Source organism: Manis javanica, chromosome 2, assembly GCF_040802235.1.
Source record: "Manis javanica isolate MJ-LG chromosome 2, MJ_LKY, whole genome shotgun sequence".
Classification (NCBI taxonomy): domain Eukaryota; kingdom Metazoa; phylum Chordata; class Mammalia; order Pholidota; family Manidae; genus Manis; species Manis javanica.
Window position 1 is genome coordinate 134,284,067 of NC_133157.1, and position 25,153 is coordinate 134,309,219.

The following is a 25,153-nucleotide window of genomic DNA, read 5'->3' on the forward strand; positions in this document are numbered from 1 at the left end:
TGCCGTGTTTTGTACGCTGGTGTTTATAGAGTCCCTCATACTGCTTCAGAAGGGTTCCTGGTTTCTGGTGAAATCTGAGCACACAGTTGACAGGTTTTTATGACTTCAGGATAAGTATCTAATATGTGAGATTTTAAACTTCTGTGGGACTAGATTAGGGGTTTGTTTTTACTTTGCAAGAATAGGGGTTTGTTTTTACTTTGCAAGAATAGTCCTCAGCAACAGTCTCTGAACCTCCTTATCCAGCCTCAAGCACCTCCCTGCTTCCTACAGTCATGCTCAGCAGCACTCTCTACCCTAGAGTCTTTCAGGTTTTACTTCCAAACACCTGGACTCACGCTGTCCTCTGCTACCATCTTCACATGGCAGGAACCCACCTCTTCCCAGGTCCTGCTTCCTCCAGCTAGAAGTGGGTTCCCCTCTCTGAATTCCCATGACACCAAATCCCTCTTGCTACACAGTACTTCCTACCACACTTTACAGTTACTTACAACAGCCCTAACCCCTGCTCCTGACCCTTGGAGATCCCAGCACTGTGCCCCACATGGTCACAGTCACTCCTTGATGTTACATCAATTTCATGGAAGTCCAAAAATTTCATTCCTTTAACTGCAGACTTGATTCACATTGCAGAAGTGAGCTGTGCTCCTCCTGTTAGCTCCAGCTTCCAGTGTAGAGTATTTGGCATCACCGAATTTTCTCCCAAATGAACCCATGGTGTGAATTCCCATCAAGGAAAGCCCAGCATCATTTCTGATTATTCCTTCCAAATGAAATTGAGGATTTGCTGTACTCAAGCTTCTAGCAACATTTTCATCTCAAGCAGTAGGTCCAGGTCCCCCACCATAGGAAAAAAGACATTCGTGCTCAAAAAGCACATTCTCTGACAAGTGTCCCGGGCTCCTTAATTCCAGGCAGCATCTGGCTGGGTCTTCCCACTGCTCGGTGCTGGTGGTGCAGGCCTGTGGTTTGGGGTAGAGAGACTGAGACTCACATGGTGTCCCTAAGGGGCAAAGCAGGGCCCTTACTGCTTGTGGACTGTCTGATCCAAATGGGGCAGCGCTGTAAAGAAATCTAATGCTTTTCTGACTTTGGGAGGTGCCAGTTCCCTGTTGTGACTTATTATCCAAGTGAAGTGACAGCTTTGTAAGTGAAGTATTTGCAGAATTGAGCTGTGTGTGGACAGAGGCCTGCCTTCTGCTTTAACTGCTTCTTTCCCTCTAACATTTTAATTTGGACCTGTTTCAGTCTAACCTATATTGGGAGCTGAAAAGACCCATGTGGCCTCAGCATGCAGGATGTGTGAGGGAGGCGAGTCTCAGTCTGCTATTACCCTGTGCAGAGAACGCATCAGAAAGGAGGCATGGAGACTAGACCCAAGACAACCAGCGATCCCTGCTTTCCTTTCCTGTGCTGTTACATGAGCCCTGGTTTTTTCTTTAGAAGAAAAATCATGAAAATTGACCAATTTATCATTGTCAAATATACAAATGGGAAAATTTTTCAATGTAAATAGGAGACGATCATAAAAATAGAAAATTGAGACAATTATAATTTCTGTGATGCTATTGTTTCAGTTCTTACATCTTAGAAACTGAATGATTTGTTTACCTATTTATAACTGTGAGGCAGGAATTACCACATTAATTATTTTTACACTGACTTTTTGAATTCCATGTGAAAGTTCTATGGCAATGGAATGGACTCAAAGCGGTGGATAACTTTGATTTTACAGGATCTATTGGTATACATAGGCTCTGCAGAAGAAGAAAATTCAGAAATACTAGCCATTTCTTATACTTAAGAATAACATTTCTCAGAATCTGTAGCTATAAAAACAGCTTTAAAACAATTTTAATTTGTTGAATTTATAACAAAAGGATACATTAGATGAAATTATTACTTCTGAGTCTAACTATCTTTGACATAAATTTCCCTTTGGACTGTTAAGAAGCATCACTTGTTTATTAACCTCTGTCAAAAAAGATACTGCCTTCAGCCATAATTATTGTCTTCAAAAGTGTAAGCTAAAAGGGTTTTGGTTGTATTAGATTAAGAAGTTTAGTTCATTGTAATGGAAAATTCAGATCCTCCTTGCCAGCAGAAGAAAGGAGGGGAAAATGAGGCCTTCTATTTTCCTAAACTTGTAAGCCATCTTAAACAGAAACTTTAGTCTTTATTATATAGAAAAATAATGATTAATCTATCTGAGAGGAAAGCTTTATTACCAATAGCTGTGTGGAATCAATAGTCATAGTTATAGTCAACCTTAAATCTGGAAACTCATACAATGAAGGAAATACAGCCTCACTGATAATAAGTGGATTCACTGATTGATGAAAAAAATTGAAGGTGCAGAATCTGATAGAAATCTTAACTAATTCTCAATAGGTACAATAGAACTTTCATTAATCTGGGCTCTCAATTCACTTTTCCCCTGCATTGCTTTTAGATATGAGGAAAGTAAGAAGGGGGTTTGTATGCTCCTGGGAATTGGTCACATTTAGCTGAAAATTTGCTTCCTCCTGGTGATATGTGTGTTGTTCCAGATAAGGAAAATTAGCATTTGAGATTGTGAGACCTGTGTTCTCAATTACCCAGTTTTAGTAGTCAGCATTCTAATTTGTAAGCAGCAGAGACCTTCTCTGGCAATTTAAATGGCAAGGGACCTATTAAGATGTCATTGGGTGGCACAGAAGCAGCGGGAACCCAAGGACCCGGCTGACGGCTATGCCACTGGGAGCAGGCCAGGAGGCCAGAGTGGTCTCAGAGGGTGCCAGTGTGTGTGAGACGCACCACAACCTGCTGGCTCATCTCCAGGGCCTGGGCACCTTACAGACCCTTCTCCCACCAAAGGCAAGAGCACACTCTCGCCAAGTGTGGAGGCAGCTAACTGGCAGGCTTGATTACCTACCTGCACATGGGCTCTCAGGGAAGCCAGAAACAGAGCAGGAGAGCTGAAAAACTCCATCAGAAATGCTCCTGTGAAAGCAAAGCCAATAGACCACCGGAGTCTGAGGAGGGTCCCTGAATCTAGAGAAGACATTTCCTGCAAGGGACTTCCTGTGAGTGGAAGGCAGAGGTACCAAGGACTGAAGGAAGGGCAGGAGAGCTGAGAGCCCCTTCCAGACAGGCCCAGATCCCTGGTGCATTGTTCTTGCACACCAAGGATGGAGCAACGCAGGGAGGCTGAGCCTCCATCCCCTGGGCCCCAGCCATCGCCAAGAGCAGCACATTTGGGTTGGGCCACAGAATGGACAAAGAGGGGTGATGGAGAGGAGGGAGGACCCAGCACACACTACGCTGGCAGCCAAGCTGGGGGTAGAAAGATCTCCCTCAGTCCAGACAGTGAGTCTTTGGGCTCTGGAGCATAAAGAGATATCCAGGTCTCAGGTCCAAAGTCCTGGGCCAGCCACAGCTGTGTGAAGCCATTATTGAATGGACTCTAACTCAAGCTGCAGCAGAGCCCTGGTGAAGCTCAGGCCCAGCAGATGTCCACCAGCACCCAGACAGGAGGGAAGGTGGACCTGGGTAGGCCTTTTTCTAGGGCGAATATGTTTTATTTCAATCTCCACTGTTCTTTTTAACACAATGTTTGATTTATAGTAAAAAGCTAAAAGACATGTAGTGATGAAAGAATATACAATACATGGCCACAAGAGGAAATGGCCACTAGAAACTCAGCAGAGTAGCCACATTAGACTTTCAAGTCTCAGAGACTTTAACTGTGACAGGTTGTTGAAAATATGCACATTCATTAAGAGATGGGGGATATCACAAAAAGACTATAAAAAAGGTCCAAGTGGAATTGGTGGATATTCAAGCTGCAGAAACAGAACCTTCCTCATGGCTTAATGGCAGGGATGCAGCAGGGGAGAACGTCAGTTAATGAACTTGGAGTCCATTTAGCAGGTGTTTTCCAAATTGAAACACAAGGAGAGAATGAGTGAATGTAAAATGGGACAGTCTCTGAGATCTAAGGGACCATATCAAGATGTCTAACATACATAGAGTAGGGGTCCCAGGAGTGGGGGCGAGAGAAAATGGGACAGAAGACCATTTGAAGACACAGTGGCCAAGACTGAGAGACCAATCTACAGATTCAGAAACCTCAATGAACACAGCAGAGTGAAAAAGAAGAGCACCCCTAGACATATCATCAGAATGCGGAAAACCAGCAACAGGGACAGTCTTCAGCAACAAAACTAAAGACAAACTGTGTAGAGGGGAATAATAACAAAAATGACACTGAACTGTCATCAGAAATGACAGAAGTCAGAATACACAGGAATGATGTGTTCAGGATGCTAAAAGAATTGTTTATCCAGCAAAGTATACTTCAAAAGTGAAGACAATACAGGTATTTGTAGTTAGGGCTGAGAAAATTCATCAGCAAATACGCACTATAAGAAATGCTAACTTCCTCAGGATTAACATAAATGGTAATTGAATGCAGCTCAAATTTGTAGGGAGAAATGAGGAATACTAGAAAAGGTAGGTGTAATGAGACTTTTAAGAATCTTTAAAACAATATATAGATCTGTAAATACCCTACTATCTTTAAAAACTGCTATTCAAAGCAAAAATAGTGACAGTTGAGGCCTTTGTATTATAAATAGAAGCAACACATAAGGTGATAAATATTCAAAGGGGCTGGCGGGGTAAATTGAAAGAAGCTGTTCACTGTTCATAAAGTATAATGCTTTGTGCACTGTGATATATGATGCAAATTTTTATCTCTACATCAACCATGGAAAACACAAGGTCAGTAGAAGAGATAAAATGCTATAAATATTCTGTTCATGAAAAAAAGAATACAGAAGGGAGGAACAAAATAAGAGGGAAATATCAGTCAAATCAGATCAATAATTACATTAAAAGTAAATGAACTAGACACCAATTAAAAAGCAGAGATTGTCAGGTTAAAGAGAGTCAATTATACATGGCTACAAAAAACACCGTAAATGTAAAGACATTTGACAGTTTGAAAATAAATACAATCCCAGCAGAAAACAACTGGTGTGGCTGTATTGATAACAGACATATAATTTGTTGATAACAAAAGATCTACAAAGATGAAGATGTATATTTGATAATGATTAAAGGGTCAGTTCATCAATAAAACATAAAAATCCTAAATGCATATGTACCTAAAAACTGAGCTTCAAAATATATAAGGCAATACTGGCAACTCAAAGAGAAAAGAGACAAATCCATTAACTGTAGTTGGAAATCTTAACACCTCTTAGTAATGGGTAAAATAGGAAACAAACCAGCATATAGAAGATATGAATAAACTGTGGCCTCATTTGGCATAATTGATACTGTTCATGGCCATGGACTGAACTGTGCCCATCCCCTCCCCAAGCCAAATTCTTTGTTGAAGCCTTCACCCCACTGACTTCATTTGAACAGAGGTCCTATAAGGATGTAATAAAGGTCAAACAAGGTCATACAGGTGGAGCCCTATTCTGACAGGATTGGTGTTCTTATAAGAAGAGGAAGAGAGGCCAGGGCCTGCCCGCTGTCCATGCGCACACACTGAAGGGCCGTGTGAAAACAGAGCCAGAAGGCACCATCAGCAAGCCAGAAAAAGAGCTCTCACCTAAGCCTGACAATGCTGGCACCTTGATTCCAGACATGCAGCCTCCAGAACTGAGAAAATGTCTGTTGTTTAAGCCATCCAGTCTATAGTGTTTTTTCATGGTAGCTGAGCAAGCTAAGACACCAACATCTATAGAATTGCCACTTTTCTTAAATATATGTGAATTCTCCAAGAAAGACTATAAAACAAAACTCAAATATTAGGGTTATGATCACACAGACTGTATTATCTGCTCATAATGGAATTAAATTAGAAATCAATAGCAATAAGATGGTCAGAAAATGCCCAAAAAATTATTTGGAAATGAAACAACACACTTCTGAATCAAGGTATGAGTAAAAGAAGAAATCACAAATATAATTACAGAATGTTATAAATGGATTATTAATGAAGAGAGACAACACATCAAATTTGGTTGGTTTCAACTGAAGCAGTACTCAGCAATAAATATTCATATTAGAAAATAGGCAAGTATAAAATCTGTTATTTAAGCTGCCACCTCAAAAATCCAGGAAAAAAGAAAAAAATAAACCCAAAATTGAAGAAAGAAAACTAAAAATGTGGAAATGAATGAAACAGAGAGTAGACAAATGGGAAAAGTCAACAAAGTTAAAAATTGGTTCTTTACAAAAATTAATAAATTTGATAAACCTCTAGCAACATCACTAAAAAGAGAAAAAACTGACTCATAGTACCAGGCAAGAAGTGGGGCAGTGTCTGAAGCCTCCTGTGTTGCTGTTGGGAGCATGGACTGGTGCAGCAATCATGGAGCACGTTGGAGAAGAGTCTGTTGGTTTCTTTTATAGTGGAACATGGACTCACCATATGACCTGGCAGTTCCTCTCCAGGTGTTTAACCAAGAGAAATGACAATGCAGGTCCTCCCAGGACCTGCACACAAATGTTTATAGTGGCTTTGCTCTTAATCACCAAGAATTAGAGACAACTAATCATCTGTTAACTGAGAAAGAAGAGCAGGCCATAGTCTGCCATGCAATGGAATGCTTTGCGGTCATGGAAGGAGTAGACTGCACCTGTGTGGCCCAGCATGGATAGATCTCAGGAAAATTTGCTGGGTGAAGGAAGCCAGACACAGAGTCTGCACATTGTATGAGTTTGTTTATCTGGATAAGTCAGAAGTGTACACATGAATCAGATCAGGGTTGCCAGGTGCCAAGGGTTGGAAGGGAATTGACTGCAGAGGGGCAGGAAGGGGCTTTAGGGCTGATGAAAATTTGCTGTATCTTGACTATGATATGGCTACATGACTATACATTTGTCAACCTCAACCTGCACACTTAAGGGTGAGTTTTACTGCATGTAAATTGTAACTAAATACATCTGACAGAGGAGGAGGGAACACATGACAAGTTTTAGGACTAGGAACTTCCTCTCTTGGCCAATGAGTAGTGGCAGGGACCAGATTTACCCTCCTTCCTGAAACAAGCAAAGAATGGATGGACAAATATAGGAGGCAAGACAGTGGACGTAGGCAACCAAGAACAACAGTCCCTGGGAGAAATAAGGCTAACTGATTTCTCCCATTTCCAGGCTGTTGTTGGGAATGGGTGGAGAAACTGAGGTAGAACCCAGTGAGTTCCTTGAGTGGAGAAGCTGAGAGTCTGAGGAGACAAAAATGGCTAGAGTTCACAGAAATGGTGCTGCAGAGGAAAGTCAGACATGGAGAGCTCTGGGGATCCATGTAGGATCCTCTCCTGGTGTTCACAGAGGACCTGCTCAGGTAGTCAGCTGAACACCAATCCGTATGCCCCAATTAAAGCATCAGCTCACATTAGGAACTTACTCAGAGCCAGAAGCACCACCAGCTGGAAGACTAGAGGGAAGAGGGCTTGTTCCTGCCAGCCAGACTGAAAATCTCAATTCTTGAGAGCACTGCTCTGGTCCCATCAAACAAATCTTTAAAAAGCAAGAACCAAGAGGATCAAGCTCTGTCCAAGTAATTTGACTTGGAACAAAGCTCAAGAATATTTGTAGAAATACAAAACTATCTGGCATCCAAATTTAGGATGTCTGACATCCTACCGAAAATTAACAGGCATACCAAGAAACAGGTAGATCTGAACCACAGTCAGAAGTATCAATCAAAACTGAACACATCTAATGGAGATGTTGAATTCACAGACACTAAAAGAGTTATTTTAACCATATTCCAGGTATTCAAAAAGTTGAGACATGGAATGTTAAAGGAAAAAAAAAAAACAAATTGAAGTACTAGAAATGAAAACTACAATATGTGAGAAGAAAAATACACTGGATGGAGTTGATGGCAGAAGACATGATGGTGAGCTTGAAGACATGGTAACAGAAACTTCCCAAAATAAAACATAGACTTTTTTAAATGGAAAGAATATTATTGAAGTGTAGGCAGACTTCAAGTAACTTACTTTATGTGTGATTGAAGTCCCCAAAGCAGAGGAAAGAGATGTAGGTCCAGAAAGAAATAAATGAAGAGATATTTTAAGTTTGATGAAACTATAAACTCACAAATCCCAAAGTTCAGCTACCTTGAACATAACACTAAGAAAACTGCTTAATTAAATTTCTCAATACAAGGAAAATCTTAAAAGCAGCCGTATGAAAACATCAAGTTGCACACAAAGAAACAAGATAGGTATGATTTAAAATTCCTTATCAGAAATGATATAACCAAGAAGACAGTAGAGAACATCTTTTAAGTACTCAAAGAGAAATATACTGTCAACTTAGAATTTTACATTCAGTGGAGATACCTTTTAAGGGCAAAGACTAAATACAAACTATTTTAGCCATAAACAATCTTAGAATTTACTATCAGCATGCTCACACAGCAAGAAATATTAGGGGAAATCCTTTAGGCAGAAGGAAAATGATAGCAGAGTATATTCTGGATCTACGCAAAGGAACAAATAGCAGTTGCATTGATAAACATACAAGACTTTTTTTCTTGTTTAAATCTGTTTAGAAGATAATTGCATCCATAAACCTGTTTAGAGGTTATGGCAGGTGTACAAGTCAGCTGTGGGATGACAGCTGCCCTGAGGTGGGGCAGGCAGACATGAAGCAGACTACATAAGGAACCTACACCAAACATGATGTGGAATAAAACCACTTGAAGGTAAACTATGATTAAGATATATGCTAAAACCCTTAATTGACCACTAAATTTAAAAAAGAAGTTATAGCTAATAAGCCAACAAGAGATATAAATGGATTATAAAACAACATCACTACCAAAGGCAGGAAAAGGGAAATAAATATATGGGATGAATAGAAAATATAATCACATCAGCAATCTAATAAATACAAGTGGTCTAAACACCCCAATTAAGAGACAAGATCATGAGGTTGGAAAATCAAGAACCCGATCCTCTATATCCTGCAACAAAATACATTTTAAAAATAAAAGCTCAAATAGTTAAAAGTGTAAGGATGGAAAAGTCTACCATACTAATGCTAATTAAAAGGAAGCTGAAGTGACTATATTAATTTCAGACAATATTAATTTCAGATTAAATACTATCAGGGATAAAAAAAAAATACTACCAGGGATGAAGAAGTTCATTTTACAATTGTAAATTAGGGATCAATTCTTCAAGAGAACACAATTCTAAAATTTTATGCACCTCATAACAGAGCTTCAAAATACGAGCAGCAAGTATTAGAAATGAAAGAGGTGATGTTACTACAGATTCAACATACATTTCAAGAAAAATAAGGGTATATTATGAACAACTTTATGCCCCCCAAATTGACAACTTTAGTGAAACAAACTCCTTAAAAGACACAAATTATCAAACCTAACACAAGAAGTAGAAAACGTAATCATTTTTTATATATGTGTGTATGTATATTCATATATATGTGTGTGTATGTATGCATATGTATATATAAAGAAATTAAATCCATAATGCAAAACCTGAGGAGATAGAAAAAAACCTCTGGGCTCTGATAGTTACACTTGGGAAACACCAATCTTACAAAAACTTTTAAAAATTAAGTAAGAGAGAACACTTCCCAACATGTTTTATGAAGTGGACATAATCTAGACACCAAAATTTCACCAAAAAAAGATTCCCAGAAAAGAAAAACTCCAGCCCGTATCCCACATGAAAAAGATTCTCAACAAACTATTAGCATACTGAATCCAGCAATATATAAAAAGGATGACACACCATAATCAACCAGGTTTTATCCAGGAATGCAGGGCTGCTGTCATTTAAAACCCAACCACTCTAATTCACCACATTAGCAGAATGAAACACCATGCGGATTGCATCAGTAGATGAAGGAAATGCATTTGCTAGAACTCATCACCCATTCCTGGGATAATGAGGAAGACAGGGACCAGCTTCAATCTGAGGAAAAGCATATACAAGAAATATGGAGTTAATCTTGTTCTTAGTGGTCCACTCTGAGAGCTTTTTCCCTAAATCAGGAGCATCAGTATAATATTAGAGTTCCTAGCCAATGCAATAAAACCAGAAAATAAAAAGTGCAATACTGGAAATGAAGAAACATTTGTTATTTGCAGGCAGTCCAATCATGCATGTGAAACACCTGTGGAATTACAAAAAACACCACTGCCAACATGCAAAGTTAGGGCACAAAGTTGGTACATAAAAATCAGATTCCTATAGAGTAGCAAGGAACAACAAGAAACTAATTCAAGACAATGCCATTTCCAGTAATATTCCCAAAACCTCATGTACTTAGTAGTGAAAGTTGCACACCAAAAACCACATCACATTGCTGAGAGAAGTTAGATCCTGATAAATGAAGGGATCTGCTGCATTCACGGAAAGGCAGAGTCAGTATTTTTAGGCTGTTTCCCTCAAGTTGGTTGGTGGTATGGTGCCTTCCCAGCCCAGGCTCATCAGGCTTTGCTGAAGTCACTGGCAGGGGGACTCTGACGTTGCTGGGGAATTGGAGATGCAGGGGAAACAGAATAGTCACACGGTCTTGATAAAGAGCATAGTCCAAGGACCCAGAGCACCTGCTCAAGACTCACTGATGCTGCGGGAATCGAGACAGTATGGCGTTTGTGTCATAGAGAAAAGCAGAACTGTTAGAAAAAGAATCCAGAAATAGACCTACCATGTCACCAAATCTGTTCAGTGGGGAAAGAAAAAATTTTTGACAAAGGATTTTGAAACAAACATTTATATGGAAATTAACCTCAATCCCTTCCTCATAAAATACACAAAAATCAACCCTAACTGGATCATAGACCTAAATGTTGGGAAAGAAACGGTTAGAATAAAGCTACTGGAAGATACTGTGAGACTGCCTTTATCACTTCTGATGGGCAGATCTCTGAGGACACAAAAAAGCACTAACCGTAAAAGAAAAACATAGGAGTCTGGACTTCATCAAAGTCAAATTAATTTTAATCAATATATTTCTTAAAATTAATAGGAACAACCAGACTGGAAAATGTATTTGTAATATATCCAACACAGGACTTCTGTCAAGAATACATGTGAAACTACAAATCAAAGATATAAAGAAAACCTATTACAAATATTGGCAAAAGACTTGAATGGACACTTGACAGGAAATTCACAAGGCCGAGTGCATGAAATAGTGCTCAGCATCATCTCAAGGACGTGCTAACACCCCATGGTGTGAGCTTCAGCACCACAGACGCTAAAATTGGAATAACGGAGAATGAGCATGGCTTGGGAGGATCGTTTATGCCAGTACAAAAAAATGACTCTTTAGTATGTCCCTATGTAAAGTGTTTATAACTATACTGAACTTTGGCCAACTCTCTTTTCCTACTAATATAACTACAACTCCAGGCACACTTTGTCTTCATTTCTGGGTAAGCTTTGTTTGGAACGGGTAAGTTTTCTTTCCTTCTGCTCCTTTCTGCAAGTATTTGATGATCTTTATATACTTGAGGACACTTTCATGCTTGAGGGAGCTCCTTACTTAAGGGCCTCCGGCTTGCATTCTTTGGCATAGTGAAAATTTTGTTAAATATGCACTCCCTCACCTGTATCTTGAAATCTCCTTTTGGTACCTTAGGTTTTGACATGTGGGAACCCCTGTATATTGACCCTGTGTCTCCTCTTTGCTTACCCCTTACTAATGCCAAAAGCTGATCTTGCTCCAGATGCCGTGTCCCCATTGTCAGTTAGGAAAGTCTCAGCCATACATATTTTTTCCTAAGATCCTGCTTTGAGCCACTATAGTAAAATTTGTGAATTAGAATAATGTAGGGAGAAAATTGACTTATTTTTGTCCCCATTAGTATGTGGGATTGCAGGAGTCTTGAGGGAGTCACACAGATCATTGTGTTCAGCTTGAACATATGCAGTCAGTCGCGTATGTCACCACACAGCCGTGCAATCCACTCTTCTCTTTGTGTCCCTGCCTCAGCTTCCCCTTGAGAGCAGCAGCTGTCATCAGCTGTCATGAGAGGAGTGACGGGGTGGGGCTGTGCGCATGGATCTGGAGCCACTGCCCTTTCAGTCAGCCTCCATGCGGAGTGGTGATGGCTGTCCTGTCTTGCTTAATTACCAAACTGTAGCACAGGAAGCCCAGTTAAGACCCCTTTTTACAGGGACTCCTGCCCCCTCTAAGTCCACCTGGGAAGATGATGGTGGGGCGTGGGGCTGGCACCAGGCCATTCGCACGTGGGGTGCCACATGCCAGGTGACAGTGCGTCCATCCAGGGCCTATGGGATAACTCCTCTGCATTTCTGGGAGCATTTGGAAAAGACTTGAGCCCGGGGGAGAGGACCTCACACCCAAGGAGCTCACCTCGGTGCTTTCTGGAGTCTTCCACCACACCAATATAGACAGTTCAAGAGGGGTGGAGGTGGGTCCCCAACCATGGGAGGTGAGGAGAAAGGGGTGTAAGCATCCACTGGGCTCAGCTGTGAGGGCTGTCATGGTGCTTGTGGCGTGGAGGCCCTGTGGGGTGGCTGAGTGGGATGTACACGGGCCCACATGTGGTCCCTTCTGCCTCAGTGCATGTCCACTTGTGATGAGCTGACACCCTGACTTGGATGTGAAAGCCTCCAGGTGCTCTGTCGTCCTCGTCATAGGAAACTTGGGACTACGTCAGGGAGGGAACATGCACCAGATTTAGCCAGTAAAATGCATGCTGCCCACTTCCCTCAGGAAACGGAGCTACATCAGGGCGCTAGAACCACTCCGCTCCTGTGTGCAGCTGCCCCTCTGCTGCCTGGCGGTCCATCGTGCCCTGTCCTGCTCCGTCAGCATCTCTGTAAGATGTCCAACCTTTAGCAGTGCGGGGTTGACACTCACGATCTCCATATCTGACACTGTTTCTTTTCTTTTTTGTTCCCTGCTTTTGCTTCTCCCCCCATTCAACCCTTTTTAATTGCCGGGTTGTATGTATGTCTGTCTGTGTGTCATTTGTGCTCGGCCTCCATTGGTCTGGGGCTCCCCTTCTATCTCCTGCTACTGCAGCCCCACAGGCTGTGCAAGCTGGCTGAGCAGGAGGGAAGCCTCCTCTTCGCCACTGGGGCCCGTGCTGTGCGAGCCCCGGCAGCAGGCATCCTGGTGGCTGAGGCGACGGGTTAGGCCCTGTGGTTGGAAGCAAGGTCACCTGGCACGACCTCATTCCTCACAGTTCTTCAGATGACTCCCGCTATCATCGGGTGCCCCCTTTGCACACAGGCTGGAGTTTCTTCACTGCTTAGGGGTCATCTCTGTTGTACTTCATTTCTGACTTTCAGTGACCTGAGTTCTAATTTGCTTATTTTAATTGACCTTCTGTGGCAGTTTTTTCTGCATTACTTGGGACATCAAAGCATGTCTGTGCCCAGCACCAGCCTGGGGCAGCTCCTCTGAGCCTTGTGCTCCTCAAGTGGCCTGTGAGGTGTGCTGCACCCGAGGCTGACCACACATGCTCCCAACAACAGGGTTATTGAGTAAAGAGTATGTTTAATAAAGGTGTCCTTATTTTTATCTTGTACTTAACATTAATTAATATTAATGTCAAACATGCCTTTGGTACAAGATTAAGATTTGCTCTTGAATTTTAGTATATTTATTCAAACAAATTCTGAGGAGCTCCCTTACTCTTAAACAAATTTATTTTGGATTCCATCTTTCTCAACCCACGTTATTGCACTGCCTTCCCAGGAAATGGGTGTAGGATTTGGTTGGTAATGTGGCTTTAATGACACAGCTCTTTTGTGACAGCATTCGTCAGAAGTCTGCCTGATGTTTTGAAGGGACTTGTGGCTCCACAACCATATGTCTGTGTAAATAAGTGGGCAACTGAGACCAGTGCTGCCCAGCAGACTGTCAATGAACACACAACCCCAACCGCACGACACAAACAAAAGTCACCTCCTGAGGCCGGAGGAAAACAGCCAGGGCATGGGTGGAGCTTCAAGGGGCCTTGTAATTAGTGATCTTGATCTGTGAGCTCAGGCCATGCATTCTGCTTCAGTACCTCACACTCTAAAAATACAGCTATTTGGATGTGTGTAGTAAAAATTCCTCAGCAAATGATGCTTCATAGCCTTGCTAACCTGCCTTTCTGGCCAAACATCTCAGCAGTTTCAGCCATCTTTCATTTGGCAAGACACGTGGCAAGCCTTCTTATTTTTATGTGATTGACAGCCAAGCTGTGTGACAGCCCAGTGTCATTCTCATAAGATGGTCCTTTCAGAATGTAGGTTGTCAAACTGGCAGCTTGCAGGTGTCTTGGGCAGGTGTAGCTTTTAGCAGTTTTAGTCATTGTTCAGTTTGAGATTCTACTAAAGAAACGCTCACTCACTGTAGGAAGTGCAGACCGAGATTCCTCCCATGCAAATGAGTTAACGCACTGTGTCCTTGCTTGCAGGGGACCTCGGGACCTGACCCGACCACCGTCTATGTTGACATGAGGGCTCTCAGACACGACAGGTATGATGAGCTTGTCACTGGCTGTCCCTGTGGCCCTGCATGCAGGTACCATCTAGGAAGGGGGCGGCGTGCAGTTGCCTGTGCTGTGGGCAAGCTAGCCTGAGCCTTACTGTCTCTCCACATCAGCTTTGTCAACACCCAGTAGGGCAACCAGCCTTTGTTTCGAGGCACAAATTAAAACTGCTGCATGTCAGGCAGAGGTAACCAGAGCAGCATCTCTAACAGTCTAAGCAGAAGCACACAGTTCTTTCCTCTGACGTTTTAGGCAAGCTCTATTTTGCATAAAATATCAACACTCCACCCACATTTCTCTATGTAAGTTGAATTTTGTAAAGGCGGTTCCATAAGAAGTTAAAGTACAAGTGAAGTTGCCTTTTCTGTGCCACTTCCTAAACAGACTTGAGCAGAATGGAAGGCTTATTACCCTGAGTGTAGGTTCCCCTCAAGGGAAGTGGGTGGAGGTGGATGCAAGATCCGAAACCATTCAAGGAAAGGCTGCCCTGACAGGGAGGCCCTGCTGAGGGGACAACAGACCATCACCTTCTTTCTCTGGGCTTTCCCATCCGTCAGGAGGTGCCCCTCCACGGCTTTCATACAAGGTGACTCAGAGCAGGCCCCTGGGGCATCTCCTTTGGGAATTACTAGCAGGTGCTCAGCGAACACACTGTGGTGGCTTCCTTTGCATTTCCTCATTTGCTCACCTGCTAGCATGTGTCCTTGTACCACATAGCCCGTGGGGGAGTGGGGTGAGGGTAGCCATGGTGTCAGGGAACTCAAGCCCCAAGCCCAGCGGGCAGAGCAGATGACCTGGGCTGAACCGGAATCCTGTGTATGTGCTGGGGCAGGGTTGTGGAGGCTGAGGAGGGGTCCAGGCAGGCCATGCACACGCCAGCTGCCTCCCGCTCACACCAGGTTCCCACCAGGGCACTGTGCCCCCAGTGGATATCAGGCCATGTCCGATCAGCATGGCTGGGGGCACTGCTGGCACCTGGGGTACCATGCCTGTCTCCATTTTAGACCCTGCTGTTGAGAGGGGTCCTGGGTCAAAGCCCATGAATCCAGAACCCACAAAACTGGCTTCCAAGAGGCTAAGTGCTTTTGCAGGGGCATGCATAATATATCTGGGCAGGAACTTCTGGGCTTCAAAACAAATCCGTGTTACTCTGTATACAAGCTATTTGGAAGTAACTTTGTAACTTGAAGAGAAGGCTCACCAAAAATCCTTACTTGTATAATATTTATGCACTTCAGCCTATGGCCTGGCTCTCAAAATACATGAAGAACAAATACTGTGAGACCACTTTGACAAACATAGCAGATGTTTGGGACATAGCGGGTAGATTGCAGTTTCAACAAACCAAGTGATCTAAAAGAAAGGTAACCACAAAATGACAGTCACCTTGTGTTGCAAGTGCCCTGGACTATCAGTTGAGAGCAGAAACATAGGGATTTCTCCTTCCTGGAGGACTGACATGACAGGAACTCCTTCCTAACAATTTCTGACCTTCCCTTTTGTCTTCACTGTGGCAAATCTCCCTGTTGAGAAAATGTATGATTTGGGAAAAGTGGGATGAAATTGGAACCAGTACAGTGTAGACAGTAAAGTAATAAAGGTTCCAGAAGAGCCCAGAGACCAGAGTCCTGGTAGAAGTTTCTTGCTGACTTAGTAATTCTCAGCCCTTGGCAAGTTCTTAACCCTTGAAAGTGACACTTTTGGCCTAATAAGTAAAATAATGTGTAGGACACGCTTTTCCCTGACTAGGTCATCCACTACAGAAGCAAGAATGCCCTGTGAATGGGAAGTCACCTGCAGCCGCATGTAATTAAAGACAACTATTGATGATGGCCTTGGTCAGCACCATTAATGGTAGTGTTGATCAGTGTCAGTGATCCGCAGGCTGGCCTGGCGCAGGGCCCCTCAGACGCCCTGCATCTGCCCTATCCAGGCCCTGCACTAAAGAATCTTCCAAGGTGTGCCTGCTCACTTTATGCTTTGTTCTGGCCACACGCCTCATCCCCACCTTGCCCTTCCAGGCCTGGAGTTCAAATCCTCAGCTCACTGTCCTGCGGCCCTAGAACAAATGCAGCTGGGGGCTGAGCTCCTTAGACACCAAAAGTTTTGCACTTGTTCATCTTCTCAGTGTTTGACTTAAGGACACAAAAGCTAAACTCTGCTCTGAACATGATATAACAGTCATTCAACAGGTGGCCCGGGAGGCGCTTTCTCGTAGCCTCCATCTGGGGCCCTGGGGCCTCCACTGCCTTCTCCCCTGGTGGCAGCATGCAGCCAGGGCCTGCCCTTCGCTCTCCTCTGACTGGCTTGCTTTCTCTCATGTTTTTTCTCAACCACCTGTGATTAGAGCTGGGTCCTTGACCTCTCTGGCCAAGTCTGTGTGGCCAGGGTGCTGGCCGGGGCTCTGCTCACACCCTGCTCCTCCAGCCTGAAGTGCCTGCAGGGCTGGGTTCCCCACCCCTCAGCCTCTTCTGAGCGGGGCGGAAAGCCTCAGAGGTGCCTCTCTTTCTGCTCTCTCCCTCTCTCTCTGCTCCCTCCCCAGGAGCTCCGGCCCCACTGGCCCAGCACCTCCTGGGCCTGAGCCTTGCCTATGCCTGGCTTTGCGCCTTCCTTCCTGGCTGTTGAAATACCATCTCCCCCAGGCACTCCCTTGGGGTGAAACACCCTCTAGTAAAATCTCCAGCACCACTTCCGACCTTTGTCAACACGCTCACATGTGCCTTATGCTGCAGCCCATGGACATAGAGGCTGCCGGCCAGAGTTCACGGCTTTCTCCTCTGGTCCTGGGAGCTCTGGGACCTCAGTCTCTCTCTGCTTAGAAGGGACACAGTGAAACAAGTCATCCAGGGACCATGAGGTGCCACCAGGGATGGATGCTGTTCTCGGAGCGAGGTGGGCGGGAGGGCTGTCATCTGCCTGCTGAGCTGGCATCCTCCCGTGGAGATGCGCCTCTTCCATCAGCCCTGGGGTGCTGTCCCCAGAGAGAGTGACCCAGGGACAGAGAGACTCAGCTGGGAGGCAGGTGAAACAGGAGGACCTTTAAAAGTATTGGCCTCATCTTTCCTGACACTATTACCAAAAAACATTGGGTCTGGCATCTTTCTCACTTCAGCTGCATCAAGATTCAGTCACAGGATTACTTCTGCTGCTTTAGGACACTCCCTGGAGCCCCGGGCACCTGTCCAAGTGTCACTGACCCAGAGAGCTGGCAGCGTGTGTGCAGTTTCCCCAGAGAGCCGTGTGCACACACGCACTCACAGCACGAAGGAGACGGATGACACGGCCAATGCCTGGGAAGCCTGTGCCCAGCATAGGTCTCCCACATTCATCTGGTTTTCTGGAACCACATGTTGGGCTATGGAGGTCACCGAGGAGAACACGTCTCCTCACATGAAGAGGATACTTAATCTGCTTCTAGAATAAACTTGGTTCCACATGTGCAAAGGAAAATGATGCCATTGTTTTGAGACTGAGAGTGACTATTAGCTTTAAATACTCTTTATAACATATTCATTTAAGATGAATTCAGTCTCTCAGTCACTTCCAATTTTATCTTAAGCACTCAAATTTTGCAGATTGAGATAGGACAGAAACCATTTTTTTTCCAGCATTTAAAGAAATTGTTTCAGGAGGTAAAATGTTATGGATACAATGTTGCACGAAGGCCTAGAATTAAAGCTTTTGGTCCCAATCCTAAACTGGAGTTGTAACTAAAGTCTCAGAAAAGCATGGATAGTAAATGAATTCCTGGTCAGTGATTAGCCGAGTGCAAGACCCCAAGAGAGTGCAGGTGCTTCAGTGGGCTGTGGTTGGTCAGAAGCAGAGTGCAGGGCCACCCTTGGTCAGTCTGCAGTGCATGTAGGGTGCAAACGGATCGTGTTTGAGTGGACCCCACGGGACCACTGGGAGCTCACACTGAGCTTTTACCCCTGGCCACCTCTTCCCTGTCACACAGCCTTAGATGACTGTCCCAGGGAGTGCTGGGGTTACCCGGTATAAATGTCCCACCTTTTTGGTCCTGTGTGCCCCGAGCAGAGGCCCAGATGTCCTGAGAGCAGTGGCCTGGCAGTCCCCAGGATATTCAGTAGGTGCAGGACGGTCATGCCTGGTTCTCTCTTATCACTTTCTGGCTGTATTGGCTTCTGTGCCTACTCCACACCTGTAATGTGGTGGGTGGTCGGTGGGTGGGTGGGTAAAGTTACCCAGCTTGTAAAATGGTCGTCAGATTCACTAACTCAATAGAACCCAACAGTGCACAGATGACAATGCCTGGCAAGTTGTAAGGCTCCATATGCACAGGCTACTTGGCTATATGTTTGCACAGGTACCTGGATCATCTGTACACTATAGTCCGCATTGTCACCCATTATTAGTGTGTGTCGTCCTCCTTTACGTCTGCTTCTGGCTCCCTTCAGGCATGAACTGTCTTCTAGTTCATTGTTTAGCCAGCTTAATAATATCTGTGCCTAACCAAAGGTTAGCAGATCTGGAACTCCCCGTTCCCTCCCCTGGATGCCGGCAGCCACCACTCTACATTCTCTATGAATTTGGGTATCCCACAGGTGGAGTCCCACAGTTCTTCCTGTTGTGGTGGCTAATTTCACTCAGCATAATGTCCTCAAGGTCCATCCACATTGTAAGAGGTGTCAGGATTTCCTTCCTTTTTAAGGTTGAATATTCCACTGATGGTTGTACCTCATTTTGCTCATCTGTTTTCCTATCAGTGGGCACTTGGGTTGTTTTACCTTTTGGCTGCTGTGAGTGACACTGCTATGAACATGGGTGTGCAAATACCTCTTCAAAACCTTCCAGTTCTTTAGAGCATGTACCCAAAAGTGGGGTTGCGGGATGAAGTAGTATTTCTATTTTTAATTTTTTGAGGAAGCTCCATGCTATTTTCTTTCCCACCAACAGCACCCAAGTTGTCCAAATTCTCCACACTGTTATCAAGATTTTGTTATTTTCTGGGTATTTTGATAGCAGCCATCCCAATGGGTGAGAGGTAGTATCTCACTGTGGTTTTTACTTTTATTGCATCCTGAGGATTGGTGATGTGGTGCATCTTTTCCTGTGCTTATAGGTCATTTATATATATTCTTTGAAGAAATGTTTGAGTCCTTTACCCATTTTTAATCCAGTTGTTTGTTGTAGGAGTTCTTTATATATTCTAGCTATTAATCCTTTGTAAGATACAAGACTTGCCAGTATTTTCTCCCACTCCATGGGTTCCCTTGAATTCTGCTGATTTTGTCCTTTGGTGCACTGGAGTTTTAACTTTGGTGTCTCTCTTCTTCTGCTGCCTGTGCTTGTGGTGTCCTGAGAAAGTTTTATCAAATCCAGTTCATGAAGCTTTTGCCCTATAATTTCTCCTAACATTTCTGTAGTTTCACTCTGACATTTAAGTCTTTAATCCATTTTGCGTTAAGTTATTTTAAATGCTATTTGTGAAATGCAAGGGCTGTTCAGAAACATCAGTGTTATAAAACACAGGCTTTGGAAATGGTCCTCATTAATGGAAGCTAATGAGATATGGCAACTAAATGCAAACACCTGATGTTCAGCTGGGTGCTGTCCTCGAGGGCAATGCTGCCGAAGCCATTAATGGGTGACGGGCAAAACTGGAATGTGGGCTGTGAAGTATTGGATCCATGTTAAATTATTTACTGCAGTTGATAACTGTTCTGTGATTACATAAGAGATAGCCCCTCTTCAGAAATACTTAGAATAAAGGTCACGTATTCAGTTTACCCTCAGATGCTTCAGAAAAAATCGTGCGTGTGTAGGAGCACATGCATGTGCTCCAGTGGCCAAGCAAATGGAGTGAAATGCCAACAAAAGGTGCGCCTGGGTAAGGGGTGGTACAAGTGTTCTTAGTTCTGGTTTCATTTTTTTATAAATTCTCTATGCTTTTGAAATTATTTTCAGAAGGAAATTTATTTTAGAACAATGCTCATAAATGCATCAAATCTAGAAATTGTTTTTCAGGTCTTTGTATTCTCAAAAAGGGAAGGTCAGCAATAGGTAAGACCTATGATGGGAAAAATAATTTAGCAGACCCACTAGAACTATTTCGGCCAATGCAGACTGATGTCAAGGAGAAGAGGTGGGTGACGGACTTCAGGGCAGAAGCAGCTCCACACAGCCCTTGGGACCATCACGCAGCCCTGCTCCTCTCCACACGAGCACTGCCCAGATTCCCCATCGACTGGCTGGCTGTTGGCATTCAGTCCACCCGGGAGGATGTGCTGCCCATGGTTTCTGCACCACCTCTGTTAGAAGGCCGCCTGCGCCAGACTAGGGTCTCCCTCTGCCTGGGATGTGCACTGAGCCACCCAGCAGCAGAGGCCCACGTAGACAACACAGTGATGTCATTCCCAAGAAGACCACCTGGGAGGCGTGTGGGGAGTGGCACCGAGTGAGACACCCCGAGAGTCAGTGGCCCCGCCAGGGATCAGGGTCAGCCTGGGTGTGACAAGCCGTGTTGAGCATGTGTTTTGTACTCTGCAACACAAGCCGCAAAGGGCTTCACCTCTGTGGTCTTCCTCTTGAAACCTGTGACTGTTGCCTGGGAGAACATCAGATGCTCCCGACTCAGGGGCACCACACAAAACACCACATGAGAACATAGTCACCACAACAGGCAAGTTGGTGAAGCTGCCTCAGCCTAGAGAAGTAAGACACATGATGGCCAGATGTCACAGGGGGCCCAGGAGAAGGTCATTAGGCAAAAGCTGAGGGAGTGTGACAAGGCATGGTTGCTGTCAACAGCAGCAACTCGATTTTGGCTCATTAACTGTGGTGAACATGCCACCCTAACGTCAGGCACTGTGTGTCCTCTGATGGTGGATGTGGCTGGTCTGCACTGTCCCCTCAAGTTTTTTGTGACTCTAAAACTATTCCAAAGATAAAACCTGTTAATTCAGAGAAAAAGCCAAGAAGGTGGAAAACCAGAGTTTTTCCTAAAAGTAATGCAAATAAATTTGCCAGAAAACCTTATGAATGGACATGCAGCTTAAACAGTTTATGCCACTGCTGCAGAAGTACTCATGACCTCACGTGCCACGTCTTTGCCTGATCTTAGCACTCAGAAGTCTGAGGAGCTGTGAAATCTGGAACCCGTCTGGCCGTGAGGGGCTCTGTGGAGCCGGTGGCGCTCACGGAAGTCAGAAGCCAGGGGAGGGCGTCCACACACACCGGGTGGGGAGGGAAGGCCACAGAGCTCTCTGCCAGGAAGAATGGGAGAGAGAGAGTAGCCGGAGCCGCGTTATGTGACCGGGTCGCTGTGCTGGGCTCCTCTGTACAGCGCTGTCCCGGTAGTGAACACGCTTCCATCTGCCCATCAGCACCCGTGTTTGGGGGACGCTGCGGGGCTGGGCTTTTGTGACACCTGCCCTGCTGGCTCTGTGGCAGCACCCCGCAGGCCCACGCGGCCCGCAGCTCTGCAAGTGCCAAACCCTGGCTCCCGGAGGAACAGCGGTGCCTCCTGGTGAGTTCGGCAGGCTGCTGTTTCAGGTGTGGACACCGTGTACTGTGCCCAAGTACTGATTTCTTCCTGTAGTCCTAGGGACTCTGTTGTACTCCTCACTAGCAGCAGTGGAAAGAGCAGGATGTTTAAAATCCAAGCCTTTATGGTACAACTTGTCCAGTTCGTGTCTTTGGCTCATTAAAGTTCATTGCCTTAGCTGCCAGGAGCGCAGAGAACTGCGTCCTAGAACCTGGCCTGCCTTTTAGAGTATCAAATACATCCCATCTTTTGGCATTCCCCTCCATCTTGTGGTATTTAAAAAAACTTACTGTTCAAATGGTCTTATTATATTGTACTGGGTCTTTTATATATGCTTCAGATTGTTTTTGTAAGAAGATACATTTAAGTGTTTGGTTGAAGTCCCGGCTGGATTTCGGCAGTGCATCTGTGGCATGCTGTGCTCCACGGATGCTCGCTTACAGGAGGGCTGGTCTGGGTCCTAGCCGCTCCCCTCCTCGGCAGTGCCAGCTCTGCACTGGGTGTGGCCAAGTAGGTGTGGTGGTGGGACATGCAGGTGCCACTCACCCTCCAGCCTCAAGAGACCCAGGGTGGCCGGCTGGGTGTCAGGGGTGCCCTCACCGGGCTTGCTGCCCATGGTGCTAAAGGGACGCTTCTGGCAGCAGCTGCAGCGAATGGCATCACTGCTTTGGGCCCGTGGCGCGTGCTCTCAAAGAGCTGTGCTCTGGGCCTCCAGAGCCAGTGGTGTGACAGACTCTGCGAGTGGGAGACCAGCAGCCAGTGGCACCATAAGCAAGCAGGTGCAGCCCTGGCCAGCAGGCTGTGGGCCGCCACTCGGTGTGGACCAACCTGTGTGGACAAGAACCTGTAATCTTCCTTCCTGCGAGGCCAAGGGGGCAGCAGTGGGAAAGGAGCCCTAAGGGACAGACCTCCTGCTGTGAGGATGAGGTCTCCTCACTGCTCAGTGTTGCCCTGACAGCTCAGCCTTTCAAAGCAAATTCAGGTCAGAGTGAGGGCAGGTCCAAGGCAGAGCACAGTTAGTGATTTTTATAACTATGGCAAATTGCCCCCATGCTGACTTCGTAGGGTTGGCTCCTGCCTGTAGGCAGAGGCGGCCCGTCAGCCCAGGTCCTTAAGGTGGCCGGGGTAGCTTGCCATCGCTGTGGCCACTAAGGTAGGATTCTTTTCACCACCCCGCTGATGCCTCCCAGGGTTCAAGTGGCCTCACAGGACCGAGCGAAGCCCACAATGTGTGCACCCCTTGCCCAGCCTGCCCTCTCCGCCTCTGCAGCCTCCCACCAGGGCAGGTTGCCCATGTGAACTTGACGAGTGTCACAGAACAGTGTGGGGACAGCGTGCCAGCAGCTGTGAGGCACGCACTTGCAGCCTGAGAGGGTCAAAGACCAAGCCAGGACCTCAGGCCTACACCATCCCCGTGTGCTGCCTCCAGCACGATCTCAGCTCTTTGGAGAGATACATTTCTGTTTCTGCCTCTTCTGCTCTGTGGATATCTCTCTCTTCTTGGGACAAAGGGTGTTTGCTAACAGGGTCAGTAGCTTTTCACATGGGGTTAGCCCTGAGTGACTCCAGCACCTTTCCTGTGAGGCAATAACGAGGCCCCACCGTGTTCACACTGACTGCAGGAGAAGTCCTTGACAGTAATGCTCCTGTTCCTTACACTCCAATGAGATCCACAGTGGAGTTCCCTGTGGTCCTGTCTCAGAGGCTAAGGGTCATACCAGGAACGACAGGACACAAGATGAACTCAGGAGGCAGATCCCCATCCCCATCAGCCACACCAAGGTAGAAACCTGCCGGGCAGGAGGGAAGAGAGCCGTGCACGTCCTGGGCCCTGATCCAGGGGCATTCCCTGTGTTCTTGTCCTGGGCAGCCCTCTCTGAAGCACCCAGTCAGAATGCAACAGCCAGGCTGCCTGGCGCATCCACATGCCCGGCAGGGGCTTCTAGCATCCTAGAACAGTGCTGGCTCTCCATGCTCACCCGTTGCAGCTGGAGCATGTTCAAACAGCCTTGCTTTTGGCTGAGGGTCTGCCCCGTGGCCAGTGCCTACCCCCTGACTCAGCGCAGCCCGCTGGCCACTCTTGTGGCCTTTGTGTTCCTCCCTCTTCCCACCCTGGTTCTGCTCCTTGGAGTCTTCCTGCCAATTTGGCCTTCCCTCCTCTTGCTCCCCCATGCCCATCCCCACCCCCAGTCTGCAACAAAGCGCCCACCCAGGGTCATGTTGGCCATGGGCTCACCTGGCTGCTCCCACTCAGGTGCAGGCAGCTGCCCATCACAGTGAGCAGCTTTGTGCTCTGGAGTGTGGCATCTGAGGCACGCTGCTGCAGGGTCAAGGGCCCAAAGCAGTGTTCTTGTGGAACCCACCTGCATCAGCATACGCCACCTGGGTCTCTACAACTTCTGTGATCAGAGGGTAATTTATGCTTGAAGGTGAGGCTCAGTTAGCCTTTGGCTATTCTTAGAGCAGGTCAGCACACAATCTCTCCCCAGCCCCTGCTGCCCCCTCTAGGCGTCCCTTAAGAAAAGCGGTTCTCCGTGGGCCCAGACCTGCAGCAGTGAGGCCTTCTGTCACATCCAGCCTCAGCTGCACTCGGCATCCTCCCTTCCCTCCAGGGAGGTGCCAGTGCGCTCCACAGGCTAGGGGCCGGGGCAGGTGAAAGCAAGAGCTTTTCGGTTGCTCAGATCCCTTGATCAGATGCCCACACCCCCAAGGACCCTGCACGCCCAAGACCCCCACCTATGCCCCCTCCTTACAGCACCTCTCTTCTTCCTGGAGCATTGTACCCACCTCTGGAGCCTCTCTGCCGGGATCACTGGAGCACAGGCTGTGGGCTGGCTGCCCGAGAGCCCAGGAGCCCGTGTGCCCGGAGGGGTCCCTCCTGAGGCGCTGCCAAGCTGACTCGGGCTCTCCCTCCATGGCTCCCCACAAGGCATTTATTAGTTCAGGCAAAGAGTGCCATGCTGACGCAGAGGCTGCAGGTCTGTGAACTGCACCTCGTGGTGTGGATGGGAAGGTCTCTGGTCCCATATTTCCATACCCCAAACTCCTGCTTACTCCTCTGCAGTCCTTAGGGTTAAATCACCTTCACATATTTTTTAAAAAGAAAATTTGTCTTCTGGAAGGCTTTCCGCCTGAACCAC

The 25,153-nt window shown here is 46.0% G+C and overlaps 1 protein-coding gene across 4 annotated transcripts in view; it reads left to right on the forward strand.

Annotated features, from left to right (window-relative positions):
• DIP2C (disco interacting protein 2 homolog C) overlaps positions 1-25,153 on the forward strand; it is a 331,886-nt gene that overhangs the window by 290,272 nt on the left and 16,461 nt on the right. For 2 of the 4 annotated variants that reach the window (XM_036993703.2, XM_036993704.2), the window contains one exon: positions 14,435-14,496. In XM_036993703.2, coding sequence (XP_036849598.1) covers positions 14,435-14,496 — 62 coding nt within the window. Of the gene's footprint in view, positions 1-7,778; positions 11,406-14,434; positions 14,497-25,153 lie in introns of those variants that run through there. The other 2 variants (XR_012128152.1, XM_073229483.1) reach the window with 2 other exon arrangements.